A 13,460-nucleotide genomic window follows, 5' to 3' on the forward strand; every position below is an offset into this window, starting at 1 on the left:
CATGGAACACTGTGGTATTTCTTTGTGGCTATGAGTCTGGCCATTGTGATACACAAGAGCTCTGCTGATTCCCTCCACAAATGGACACACTCAGTCATGGATGTAAAAGCAACTGGGAGACAAGCTGAAAAGCGCAGCTTAGAGCATGTGCCTGGCGACTGTTGTGTGTGAAGTCACTCTGGGCTTTCTCTGTCTCACTGACATGGTGCCCAATGTTGTCATTTCCTGTCAAGGGTTATCCGGGTAGATTTGCTATATAACATATTCTAAATCAAATCTCTTTAAGCATTCATTCTGAATTTGGAAAAACACATTAAAAGACATACATAATTTTATTCATGTATGTTTTAAAGCCTTGCTTTTCCATTCAGTCCTCATGAGTGTGTCTAGAGGCACTAAATTTCTGTTGAGTCCATTAAAGACGTTAGCAGGATAGGGGGTAGAGTTTGAGTATCAAATCTGCCCTGCTATGGAGACTTGTACGTAGTAACTAGTAAGTTGGTATTAAACTGGTAATATAGTTTTTTAGTGCTTGACTTGTGGATTTCATGAACACTTGTATAGTTGCTTAACAGTGTAAACAGTTAGGCCTAAAATGATGGAAATTGAACCTGTAACTAAGAATTCAATATTCATAGCTCTTAGATGTATGCTTTTGAATTATTAATTGATTGTTTGGTCCCATTTAGGAACAAATAGGACATTGTGATTCTCGGCCTTTGGAAAAATTTGACATTCCTTTTGGTATGTATACACATGATTAATTTCTAAGTTTAGTGTTAAGTCAGCTTTTTAGAAATAAATATAATAAGGCTGGGTGGTAGTGACACATACCTTTAATCCAAGTGCTCAGGAGGCAGAGCCAGGAGGATCTCTGAGTTTGAGGCCAGACTGGTTTATAGATCAAGATCTAAGACAACCAGGGCTATGCAGAGAGACTCTGTCTTGGGGTGGGAGAGAGAAGAAATATAGTATAAAACTGAGACTAAATTATTGTCTTAGTCAATGTTCTATGCTGGGAAAAGACACACTGACCACAGACCTTTTTTTTTTTTTTTTTTATTTTGAGGAGGGGCTGTCTTCGAACTGGCTCTGTGGACAAGTCAGGTCTTGAAATCAGAAGTCTGCTGGCCTGTCTCCCAAGTGCTGAGATTATAGGCACGTGCCCCCACCACCCCGGCAAAGCAAATCTTATAAGAAAGTATTTAATTGCTTACAGTTTCAGAGGGTTAGTCCATTGTCATCATGGCAGGGAGCATGGTGACAAACACGGCTCTGGAACAGTAACTGAGAGCTACATCCTGATCTACAAGCCGGGGGGGGGGGGGGGGGATGCTAGGCATGGCTTGGGCTTTTGAAACCTCAAAGCCTACCCTAGGTGACACACTTCCTTTAACAAGGCCATACATCCCAATCCTAATCCTTTCAAGCAGTTCCATTCCCTGATGACTAAACATTCAAGTAAATAAGCCTATGGGGGGGGGGCATTTTTATTCAAACCACCACAGTTACTATCCTATCCTGTTTGACAAGGTGGAGGTTCTTTGTACTTTGTTTATTATCCAGTAGAGTAGTGGTTCACATAGGCCTGATTGAGACCATGTGTGCTCTTATGAATAAAGTTTTACTGTAACATATCTCTCAAGGCTTTCAGGCAAAGGAGTTGCTACAAAGACTTAGGTATGCCTACCTGGCACTATACAGAGCAAGTTTGCCAAGCTCTGCAGTAGATTGATATAGTGAATTAGAATTTTGTCAAATAGAATAAAAAAGGTCTAAGTACAGAAATTATGGGCCACTATGCTTAGCATTAAATTTGTCATAGAAAATACATGTATGTTAAAGATGCAAGAGTCAGTTCAGAACAGTGTCATTTATAAGATGTAATTTTTTTTTTCAAGACAGGGTTTTTCTGTGTAGCTTTGTAGACCAGCTGGCCTTGAACTCAGAGATCTGCCTGCCTCTGCCTCTTCAGTGCTGGGACTAAAGGCGTGCACCACCACCACCACCCAGCTATATGATGCTATTTTTAATACACACCAGTGGGTGTGTATTATATTATACCAAACAACCCTTATGCAATTCTCTGTATACCTAATTAAATCACTCAATCTTCAATGCTTTCACCTCTCACAGGTGGGTATATGGTAGGTGCTAACCCTTTAACCCTTTAACAATGTAGTTGGTTCCTCTGGTGACTAACCTGGACCCTGAATCTGTTTAGGATTCTAGAAGTTACCTCATTAGTGTAAACTCTGGTCCCTATGAATAAAAAGCTCAGTCTTAAGAGCTTTTTTTTTTTTTTTTTTTTTTTTTTTCTTAAGAACTTCTGAAAGTATAGAAAACTTCCTGGAACCAAAGACCAAATATGTGTTTATTACACCCCATTGTTTTATGTCTATGTAATTATACCTAATTTATTAGGTGTCATTGTTATTCTCTTATTCCAGCTAGTCTTCCTAGGCCATCTCCCTGTATAATCTCAGTCTAACACAGACTACCACAATATACTTAAGACTTTGATTCTGCTCCTGCAGAGCTTCTCTGCTTGGGGGAAAGACCACTTGTAAGTCATTGTCTTTCCAGCCCAAACTATTTTTTTTCCCTCTGTTATGTTCTCTGTCTCCATTTATATTAATATCAATGGAAAAAACAACCCCCAAATTTTGCCTTTTATTTTCCCTTCTTACCCAGCCAGTAACCCATCCTGGCCTTTCTTACCTCCTTTGTAACATGGCTACAGAAGCCTTATCTGATTTTCTTTAGTTTTGTTCATTCAGCTCTACTTTCCACACACGGGGTGGGTTTTCTACAATAGTGATCTGATCACATTGCTTCCACTGGATCTTCGTTAGCTAGAGAAGGTCCTAGATTTCTGGGCCTGACATACAGTGTCCTCTATGAATGTAGGTTTTATTCACTGTGTCTTTAAGATATAGTTTATATAGCACCTCATGTAGAAAATGCACTTTGATAACATCCCAACACACACCTTGCTGCTGTGCTTCCAGTAGCATGTTGACTCTCAGTGACTGCTTTCCGTACTTGGTTATATTTAAGAAATGTTAGAAGATGATGTTAATACCTCGGCTGGACTGCACTTCATGGCATCTGTACGAAAGAAAGCTGTGGGAAGTCAGGATGCAAGTACAAACACAGAGCCAGGTAAATACTTTAAAAGTTAAAAAGTTCATCTGCTATAGCTGGAGACGTACGTAGCTCAGTGGTTAAGAGCACTTGTTGTTCTTCAGACGTCCGAGTTGATTTTCTATAGCATCCATGTTGGGCAATTCATGAGTGACTGTAACTCCAGTTGCAGGGGATCTGACGTAATCTTCTGGCCTCTGGGTATCTGTACTTAGCCAGCATACATACTAACACATATACAGAGTTAAAAAAAAATCTTTTATAACTTTTTCTTTAAGGCAGTGATTTAAAGGGAATTTTAAATTATGTGATATTAGTTACTTATCCCAAGTTATTCTCCTTAATTTCCTAGGAAAAATTAGAAATAGCATTTTATGATAACCTGAATTTATAATTTAAGTAAAACAAGGTAGAGATTTTGATTGCAGACATGTTAAAAGTCTCAAGTGAGTGTAAAGAATATGTTGAATTAGACTCCCTAGGCCCTGAGTTTCCTTCAATGGAAAAGTAGACCTAGAGTGGGAGGCTTGGGGTTCAGTCTAGAGAAGAATACTAGATTGTGCTTAATCTGAGAGGGTAAGTGACCATCTTTGAGCAGAAAGAAGAGTACAGAACCTTTCCAAGTATTCATTATCCATCCTCTGATTTTGTCCTTTTATAAAATGCTTAAATACTCATTGATATAACATAGCAAGCTATGACAAATATGAAAGCATACGTTTCACATAGCTAGGTACAGAGCATAGTGAAAGTGCCCTTTCATGCTGAGCTCCTGCTCTCTGGGAACTTCCACATTCCTAGTTTTTCCCTGAGAATTTAACTGTCATGTCCCAGGGTTGCTTTTTCCAGTTACATTTAGACACTATTATAATGTATCTTAACAGGTTATTTCTTTATACTGTATTTACATCACTGTACATTTACAGCAGTGTTGAAGGTGATGCATATGTGTAGTCACTATTGCAAGTTCATGCATACAAATAAAATAAATGCTAGTTCAATGGTGTTTAAAATACTCTATTATATAACAACCCTTAATATATTGTTACTTAGGGGGTGTGGGAGGGAAAAATATGTTGTTACTTAGTTGTTTAAGTCTGAGAAAATTGGATTACATGGAACACCATTTTTGTTATGTAAAATAATGTTACTTCATATCTGAAAATTATCAACTAGTCTATTTTCAGAACTACGTTGGGTTTATGTCCTTTTCATTTCCTTTGATTTCTACTTCCCTTCTGTAGTCTATAAGGATATTCCTTTTGCAGTTGTGTCATAAAATATTAGAGTAGCTCTGACTATTGAGCGCACTGTGTGTTAGACAGTTCTTAGAGTTGTTTTCTTCTCTTCTTTTGGTCCTGGCTGTATAGACACAGATGGCCTTGTACTCACAGAGATCCCCCTGCCTCTGCCTTCGGAGTGCTGGGATTAAAGGCTTATGCACCACTCCTAATCTTTCTTTGCTTTTTTCAGGATTAGGATTTTAGCTGGCATGGTGGTTCATGCTTTTAAATCCAGAGCTCAGGAGGTAGAGACAGGGGATCTCTGTGAATTTGAAACCAGCCTGGTCACTGTAATGAGTTCCAGGTCAGCCAGGACTATATAGTAAGTCTATGTCTCAAAGTTAAATAAAATAAAAATCTATAGTTGTATTATTTAAAGATTAAATTAAGCTGGCAATTTGTTTTCCTTCCACCGTTTACATATACTATCTAATTATCTGTATTTATATATTTAATTTCCTGTGTTTGTGAAATTATTTTTCTATTTTTTCTTTTTCCCTCATATATTCGAATTTACCACAAGATAAGGAAGGTACTTCCCAAGAACTTGATTCTGAAAGTGGTAAAAATCAACAAGTCATTTCTGCTACCTCAGGTGTGAGTTCTTTGTTCTCTTAGATTAAGTTTAATTTATTAAAGTTAGTGGACATAATGTGAAAGCCAAAGTCACTCTGTCCCTTAGAAAACAGTGTAACCAAGCAAGTGGCTTCATAGAGACAGGATGACAATTTAAATGTTTTTCTCAGATTTTAAGCTAACCTGTGATTTAAGTTCAAGCTCTGTTAGCAGTTTTTCAGTAAGGTCAATATGACATGAATTGTATTTTACATATGAAATTTAGAGTAACATTTTATTTAAAACAAAGTGCTAGAAAAGTGGATTTGAGTCCTAGAACAAAAGCACAGAGTTCAGCTGTTTGCTTACCTCTGTAATGGGAAGCCTCTCTATTTACTGATGAACAAGAGGCAAATAACTAGTGAAATTCAGATGCTAAAACATTTAACTTTAAAAATGATTTATTCTTATTTTATGTGCATTGGTGTTTTTCCTGCATGTATGTCTGTATGAGAGTGTCAAGAGTCCCTGGAACTGGAGTTACACACAGCTGTGAGTGCCATGTGGTGCTGGGAACTGAATCCTCTGGAAGAGCAGCCCTTAACTGCTGAGCCATCTCTCTAGCCCCAGCATTTTAAGCTGTAAAAGTTAGCAGTGAGCTCTGTGATTATCCTAAATCCATTTTAAGAGTATGAATTATATATCAGTAAAATTAACTTATTTAAAGTTTGAAAAATGTAACTAGTGGGTGTTTTTCTTAAGTAAAATAATTTAATATTTTTAAAATAGAAATAGGAAATTAGAAATTTTTTTACAAAATTTATATACCTTATTGTCAGTGTGTTGTATGTAAAAGATGAGTAGTTCTTTGTCTTTTATTATAAATTTCCTTATAGAAAATCACCCTTAGACTAGAATTGGTTGAATTTTACTTAATATATTTATACCTAAGAAGCTTCTATTTATTTTATGTTGTTTTGTTGCAAACTTGTTCTTAGAAAATTAATGACTGAAGACATGTTTAACATTTCAAATTTTCTTTCCTTAATTTCCAGGTCATGAACCTTTGACTGCTCCTCAACTCTTGATTCCAGATATATATCTAAATGTCAAAGTTCCCACTGGAGTATCAGAGAAGCCTTTATCTCCTTCCCCACCTCATTTGGTAATAACCTTGGTTTATGCATTGAATTTTAATAATATCCTTAGGTCAAACATCCTATGGTCATCCATACAGTACCCCATTTTGTGAGTGATAGGAGTATAAAGACATATATAGCTTTATAAGAAAGGACGGAAGTTACTTCAGTGCTTTGCCCTATAGTACTGTAAAGTAGAAAGCACCAACATCCTGCTGCTTTCTCCAAGTTAGGCATGCAGATGCTTTGCTTGTTAGTAACAAGGACTACAAACTAACACCACCACCCCTTTTATAGTCTTCTAAAATTAAAGAAAAATGATTATTATGTGTTTAACTCAGGCTAGCCATGCTTACATAGATGTGATTGACATTGAAGCTGATGATCTGTTGGCATTACCTGCTAGTGAAGAGCCTTCAGATGAGAACGTTGCCAAGCACCCTCCAGAAGTCCCATCATCTGCAGAGATGCATTGTATGGCAGCTTCCATTGTTAATGCCATACCTCCTCATGCTTTTGAGAATCAAGGTAATAATTTATTTTAATGTAGAAAAAAAACCATTCTAAGATGTATTTAACACTCTTATCCTTAACCACAGTCTCCTAGACCTCTAGGTACATGCTTGTGTTGACATTTAGAAATGTTCTGTTAGCCTCTCAATTGCCTGGCTTGAACATTTACAATACATGTTTGTATATCTTTTGTGTTCTTGATAGAGTCTGCAAGTTCTGATCTGGGTTTAATTTCGGAACCTGCAGAAGTGTCTCAGCCCTGTCTGGATGGGAAGAGCTGGAGAGCAAGCACTGTGGAAGTGAAGGAGCCTGGGATTCCCTCAGTAATGCCACCCCATAGGCAGCAGGACAGAGGTAAACAGGCAGCATGTGCTGCCTGGCCCTCCCTCCCTACATCCCTGTTATGTAAGAAGTGTTGCTGCCTGGTCATTTCAAAAGCACTTGAAAGAGAAAGGGGAAAAGTATATAAATGAGGTGCAGCCTGGCTCCGCTGGGACCCACAGTAGCTTGCAAGATGGCTTCAGATCTACTTGTGCATGTCGTTCTCCAGGTAATGAGGCTGAAAAACGTCTTGTCGGAGTCCTTTAGTATTCTGATGTCTAAAAGGAATTCTCATCTCTGAAAAGGAAAATTCAGGGCCAGTAAAAAGCACTTTCACTCTTAAGGCTGATAACCCTAGTTCAATCCCAGATGCCATGACAGAAGGAGAGAACCAGCTCTCTGAAATTGTCCTCTGACCTCCACATTCACACACTCTCTGTCCTACCCATCACACACACACACACACACACACACACACACAAATGATAAAATGTATGTGTAGGAAATTCTGTAATAACACATAGTAAATATATGGGTATGGTAGTCAACTAGTCAACTAGTAACTCATGAGTTGTTTGTTTTATTTTTGAGATTATAATAGAATTATATAATTTTCTTCTTATCCCTTTTCTCCCTCCAAATACTCCCATATAACCTTCTTTGCTCTTTTTCAAATGACCTTTTTCCATTAATTGTTCATGCCTGTATATATATGTAAAAGCATATATATTCCTAAACACAACCTGTTCCTTCCATTACATGCCAAGGCTGTCCTGGGTTTCTACTGTACTCTTCTTTACATCTCTGTGCATCAGATCTTTCCTGAGGGTGATTAAAGGAGACACTTTAGGCTAATGAGAACAGGACCAATAGACAGATACTAAAGAAATGTGAGAGTAAGCTGAAACAGGGTAAGGCAGTATCAGCACTGGGGCCATCTTCTCCTGGGAAGACTCACCAGCACTAGAACCAGAAATTATCAAAAAGTGCTCATATTTCAGAGCACTTCGTTGCATAAGCTGATCTTCATAAAACTTTTATGAGCTAAGTACAGTGGGCAAAATAATCTGTTTTTGATGGATTCCTCATTCTGTAAAAATTTAGGGACCAGGTTGTCAGCCTGTGAACAGTGACTGGGGAAAGGAAGACAGATGAATAAAGGGATCATTAGGAGACAGCTTGTAAATGCTGCAAGGGCTGGGTGATGACTGAGCAACACAGCATCTAATCTACTTGAGGGTCAGGCCATTAAGGAGAGGTAGGAACAGTGATTGTTAAAGGGGACTTGGATGAAGGGAGAAAGTGGACTCAGACTGGGGATTGAGTGCAGTAGTGCAGTTCTGCGGAGCCTGCTAGGCGCGGGAAGTTGGGATTGGTTAAAAGCAGTAGCAAGGACTGCTGTCTTGGAGGTGGAGGGAAGACTGTGCCACTGTTAGACATACCGAGAATTTAGACCTTGAACATGAGGCATTACAGATATGTGGAAAGGTTTGGGGATAAAGTAACTATGTCAAATTTGTGTTTCTAATTCATCCTAATAGGCACACAGGAGAAAAGTAGGCTATTATTTGAGGTCTAGAGTCTGAAAACACCAATGAAGCAGTATAGGAATGGAGACATGGAGGAGGGAGAATCACCAGTACTTGACGGTACTTTGGAATATGAAGGCCTCTGGCTGGGAAACATGGTGGCTAGTAAAGCTGTTCCCTGAGCTGGGGCCCAAGAAGGCAGCAGGCAGCTAGAAGAGAAGCAATGAGTTGGTGTTCTGATGTTATCTACTTGCCTCACAGTCTGCCTGGAAGTCCGTAGTAGCCAACACTGAATCTAGCTTTCACTTTGTAATGCCATTGGTTGTCAAAAGTTTTTTTGTAGGAAGGGATAAAGGTGACATTCAAATTGCTATGTGTATAGAGCTCTGTGGTACTACATTGTTCAGGTCTTAACTCACTACAGAGATAAATTTCAAGCAGTCTAGAAACAAGTGAATTTGTATGTTTCCTAACTGTTAAGAGATTTGGAAACTAAGCTATATTGGCTTAAAATGAGATTGTCCTTATCTACTTTTCCCTTAAGTAAAATTAATGCTGATTTTTCTTTGATTAATGTTTAGATCTGCTAGAACCAAACTTCCAGTTCAAGGAAAAGAACACAAAATTGGATTCTGGGGGACAGTCTCTGCTTTGGACACTGCTACAAGATGTCCATACTGTTTGTCCCACTCCAAGCCCTGCTGCTTGTCCCACTCCAAGCCCTGCTGCTCGGAAGTTAGAACATCTTACTGCCAAGCTTCAGAAGATGGATGAGCAGCTGTTAACAGTGCAGACCATTGCAGAGAATATAGAGCAGGACTTCCCTGCACCAGAAGTGCTGAATCTACACTGGGAAAAAGTATCTGTTCTTATTTTCTAGTGGTTTTTTGTTTGCTTGTTTTGTGTGTGTGTGTGTGTGAGCCTGCAGTGATGGCCTCAATTCATTGAATATATAGTATGATTAGTATGAAATAATTTTAGATACTTTGTTTAGAGACTTTGTTAAATAATGAGGAAAAAATTTAAGCTAGAATTTTTTAAACTAAGCATTATTGATAGGCTAGATCACCAGTTTCCAATCTAAGGCTGTGACCTTTTGGGGGTCAAATGACCCTTTCATGGGGTTTTCCTAAGACCATCAGAGTCTATTTTCATTAGGGTTTGTAATAGTAGCAACATTACAGTTATTAAGTAGCAATGAAAATAATTTTATGGTTGGGGGACACCATAACATGAGGAACTGTATTAAAGGGTGGCAGCATTAGGAAGACTGGGAATAACCAGTCCAGATAATTATTTGTTTTCCTTTCTCCTATGATTCTGGAATCATTCACATACTAGGCAGAGTTCTCTAGTAATTCTGTCTTCCCATGCATTTTCAGCATCATGGTCTTCACCTACTTAGTGCCTATAGCACAACCCAAGCGATAACAGTCAGATGATTTTCCCAGATGTTGTGAAATGACACTCAGATCGCCCATAGGGAGAGAAGTGTGGGAGCTACAAACCAGAATTTCAGTGTCATTTTCCTCCCAGAGATTTCTTTTATTCTTTTTTTTCCCCCCTCATATTTCTCTGCATAGTCCTGCCTGTCCTGGAACTCATTTTGTAGAGTAGACTAGCCTCCCGAACTCAGAGATCCACCTGCTTCTGCCTCCTGAATGCTGGGATTAAATGTGTGTGCCACTACCTCCCAGTTTATGTGATGGTAGTTTTATGTTTTGGGTTTTTTGTTTGTTTTTTACCACAAACTTAGACATGGCCAAATGAATCTTAGGCATCAAAATAGTCCTTGATGACCACAGACACATCTACACTCACTCCTGAGTTTATAAAAAGGTTTCTCTAGAACTTTTTCAAATATCCATGCTATCTCCCCTTCCTCCTTCACCTCCAGTTTTCAACACTTTCATTTGCAAAGTTTTAACAAAAGAGTTCTCAGGCCTAGAGATACAGGACTACCAGGACACCATGAATGAGTACTAACTTGGAAGCTTAAGAACTCAAGTTGAATTCCGTTACCTGTCACTGTGGAAATCGCTTACCCTCTGGGCCTTGTTTCCTCATCTGGATATAGATGACTTGGGTATGATGGTGGCTAACCTTTCCCCTACTACGGAAACACATAAAGTCATGTCAGTTTGGCTGTAAAACTTCCTTTTCATTATCCCTGACAATACGCTCATACTAGATTTTACCCTACTTCTTTCATTTTTGTTGTACTATTTAAAATGATTAAGATACACTTAAAATTATTTGATATTTTGATCAGTTACCCAAAAGCAACATTTACAATTGTTTTTCTGTGTTTGCTTTCTTCTGTAGGCTCGACTGGTAGATCATGTTGAATTGTCTTCTGGCCCTGAAATTGAAAAACCATTACCTTCAAAAGCCATTAGCATTTCTGAAGAAGGTTTGTGTTAGGTACCTAGTATTGAAGCCTGGCTTCAAAAAAGTAGACATACTTTCTTCATGTGAGGTGAAGCTGTTGCTCCCCACCCTATTCCCAACCTTTTATATATTTCCTATTTTCTTATTTTTATGTTATACTATACGGGTGTTTTTCCTACATGTATGTGTGTGTACCACATGTTTGCATCCTGTATCTGTTTCTTTAAATATTCCATCCTCCATTTCCATTATTAGTTCTTTCCAAATCTGTGAGTGGTCAGTTATCTTTGAAAACAGCTTAGCTTTACTGTTATGTTTAGGTCATAGTGTATAGCTGGCTGTAGAATTTTCAAGTTCATTATTTGAAAGACATTGCCCCAGTATTTATCAATGGAGTTTACCCTGCCTCTATGTTCTTAGTCTCATTGCTGTCTTAAAAATCTCAGGTTGCTTTAAAGTTTTTTTTTTTTGTTGTTGTTGTTTTTTGTTTTCCCTCAAGAAAGGGTTTCTCTGTGTAGCCCTATCTATCCTGGAACTTGCTCTGTAAACCAGGCTGGCCTCCAACTCACAGAGATCCCCCTGCCTCTGCCTCCCGAGTACTGGGACTAAAGGTGTGTGCCACCAATACCCAGCTAAATTTTTCTTTTTTGATACACTAAGTATGCATTTTTTTAAATGCATACTTGGTCCAAGATCTGAGAGGGGCTTCAGGGATGCCTAGTGGCTTGAGAGGTTTGGGTGATGGTCCTGAGGCTGGCTGGTGCAGAGCAGAGGGAGGGAGCCCCTTGGAAGGGGAGGCCTCCTAGTCATGCTGCTCAAAGAGATACTCGCCCAGAGATGTCTGGGGCACGCCAGTCTGCGTTGGCTGGGGCCCAGCCAGCCTATGGATGTTGGTCAGGTGGTTGCCCATCTTCTTGATGAGCTTCACCTCTTCATCCAGGAAGTCACAGAGATGAGGGTCTGTGCGACCAGAACCCAGGGAATGAAGATCCAAGAGGGCCTGGTTCAGGTTCTTCTCCAGGGCCAAGGCAGCTTCCATGGCCTCCTGGGTTTTACCCCACTCATCTTGAGATGGCTTCTGCACATTCTGGAAGAGTGCGCGGCCCCCGCGGTCTTTCTGAAACTTGAGGAGTCGCTCGACACCCTCGCGCTTCTCCTCAGCCAATTCGTGGAAGAAGTGGCCTATACCGCCCAGAGCCACGTCATCCCGATCAAAATAGTAGCCCAGAGAGAGGTAGGCGTAGGAGGCCCGCAGGTGCAGGTTCACCAGGCGGTTCACGGTAGCCTCCACTTTGGTAGAGTAGTTCTGATGAACCTGGGAGGCCATGGCTGAGGTGCTGTGTGTGGAGCTGGCTGGTCCTAGGAGCCAGGGGCGAGGAGATGGTCCCTGAGGCTGTGACTGGAGAGGCTGGACAGAAGCTGCTGGGACCCAGCTAACGGAGGGCGTGCCCGGGTCTGCTCCATCCAAACACTGTTGAAGCAAGAGGCAGATCCGCATGAGCCGGGGCTGCGCTGGTGGCCCTAAGTATGCGTTTCTATCTTACACCTGAGTAGATTCTCTAGTTTAAAGGGTTAGTGTTGGAAAGTTTGTGTTGTTTCTGTCGCCCTTTTTTCTCCCTCTGTTCTAGAAATGCCTGTTCAGTATGTTTGGATCTTGTTCATATGTTTTAAACCTACATGTTTGTTTATTTGCTTTGGGAGGCAATGCATGCTTGGAAGGCACACAACAACTTGAGGGAGTTGGTTCTCCTTGTCCTCCTATGTGAGTCCTTTAGGTCAAACTGAGGTTGACAGGCTTAGCAGCAAAAATACCTGCTAAACCACCTCACCAGTCCCTGTTGTGTTTTCTGTTTGTTTGGTGTGTGTATATGTTTAATGTTTCATGATTTCTTCATCTTTAGGGCTCAGTGCTGTATTCACTAGTATGTCTTTAAATCTTTTTAACTTACTCAATCTGCTTTCGGTCATTTGTTGTTCTGCCTGTTCACTATTATTTTAGTTTGGGTGATTGCGCTTTTCACCACATTTTTTATTACATTAGTTCACTGTACTGTAGAAAGCTTTCAGGTTGTACTGCAAGTCTCCATTCATGAGTTCCATGTGGAAGCATGAGTAGTTACTACACTTTCCCTTTGAGTTTTCTCTTAACTGTGTGTACGTCTTGGATTAGTGTGCTTCCAGACTCATGAGGACCTGGAAGATCAGAACAGTACAGAGGAAGCTTCAGAGATGGAGTGTTCAGTAACAGAAAATCATTCTAGCCAGAAAACGTGTGCATGCCCTGCTGCGGGCTCAGCTGTCTGTTCTCCTGTGGACTGGAGTGTCACTTCTGCCGGTACTGCTCCTTTCTTCTTAGGGTTACATGTGATTAGAGTGTTGCTGAACTATACCTGGGAGGATACAGTGATGAAGGTGTGTGAAGTAAATACACTTCAACCACGTATTACACCTTTATAATGTTTTAGCATTAAGTATGTAGTAATTAGAACTATATTTGATTTTTATTATATTTGATTTTTATTATATTTGATTTTTATTATATTTGATTTTTATAAAAATTGAGAAATTCAAAATGCTAATAT

The 13,460-nt window shown here is 39.6% G+C and overlaps 1 protein-coding gene across 1 annotated transcript in view; it reads left to right on the forward strand.

Annotated features, from left to right (window-relative positions):
- Window positions 1-13,460, forward strand: part of Cplane1 (ciliogenesis and planar polarity effector complex subunit 1) — a 77,221-nt gene that overhangs the window by 51,900 nt on the left and 11,861 nt on the right. Inside the window, exons 36-44 of the mRNA XM_051182522.1 lie at window positions 690-744; window positions 3,061-3,165; window positions 4,954-5,025; window positions 6,041-6,150; window positions 6,466-6,652; window positions 6,842-6,991; window positions 9,069-9,346; window positions 10,813-10,900; window positions 13,049-13,213. Coding sequence (XP_051038479.1) covers window positions 690-744; window positions 3,061-3,165; window positions 4,954-5,025; window positions 6,041-6,150; window positions 6,466-6,652; window positions 6,842-6,991; window positions 9,069-9,346; window positions 10,813-10,900; window positions 13,049-13,213 — 1,210 coding nt within the window. The remainder of the gene's footprint in view (window positions 1-689; window positions 745-3,060; window positions 3,166-4,953; window positions 5,026-6,040; window positions 6,151-6,465; window positions 6,653-6,841; window positions 6,992-9,068; window positions 9,347-10,812; window positions 10,901-13,048; window positions 13,214-13,460) is intronic.

Source organism: Phodopus roborovskii, unplaced genomic scaffold (genome assembly GCF_943737965.1).
Source record: "Phodopus roborovskii unplaced genomic scaffold, PHOROB, whole genome shotgun sequence".
Classification (NCBI taxonomy): Eukaryota; Metazoa; Chordata; class Mammalia; order Rodentia; family Cricetidae; genus Phodopus; species Phodopus roborovskii.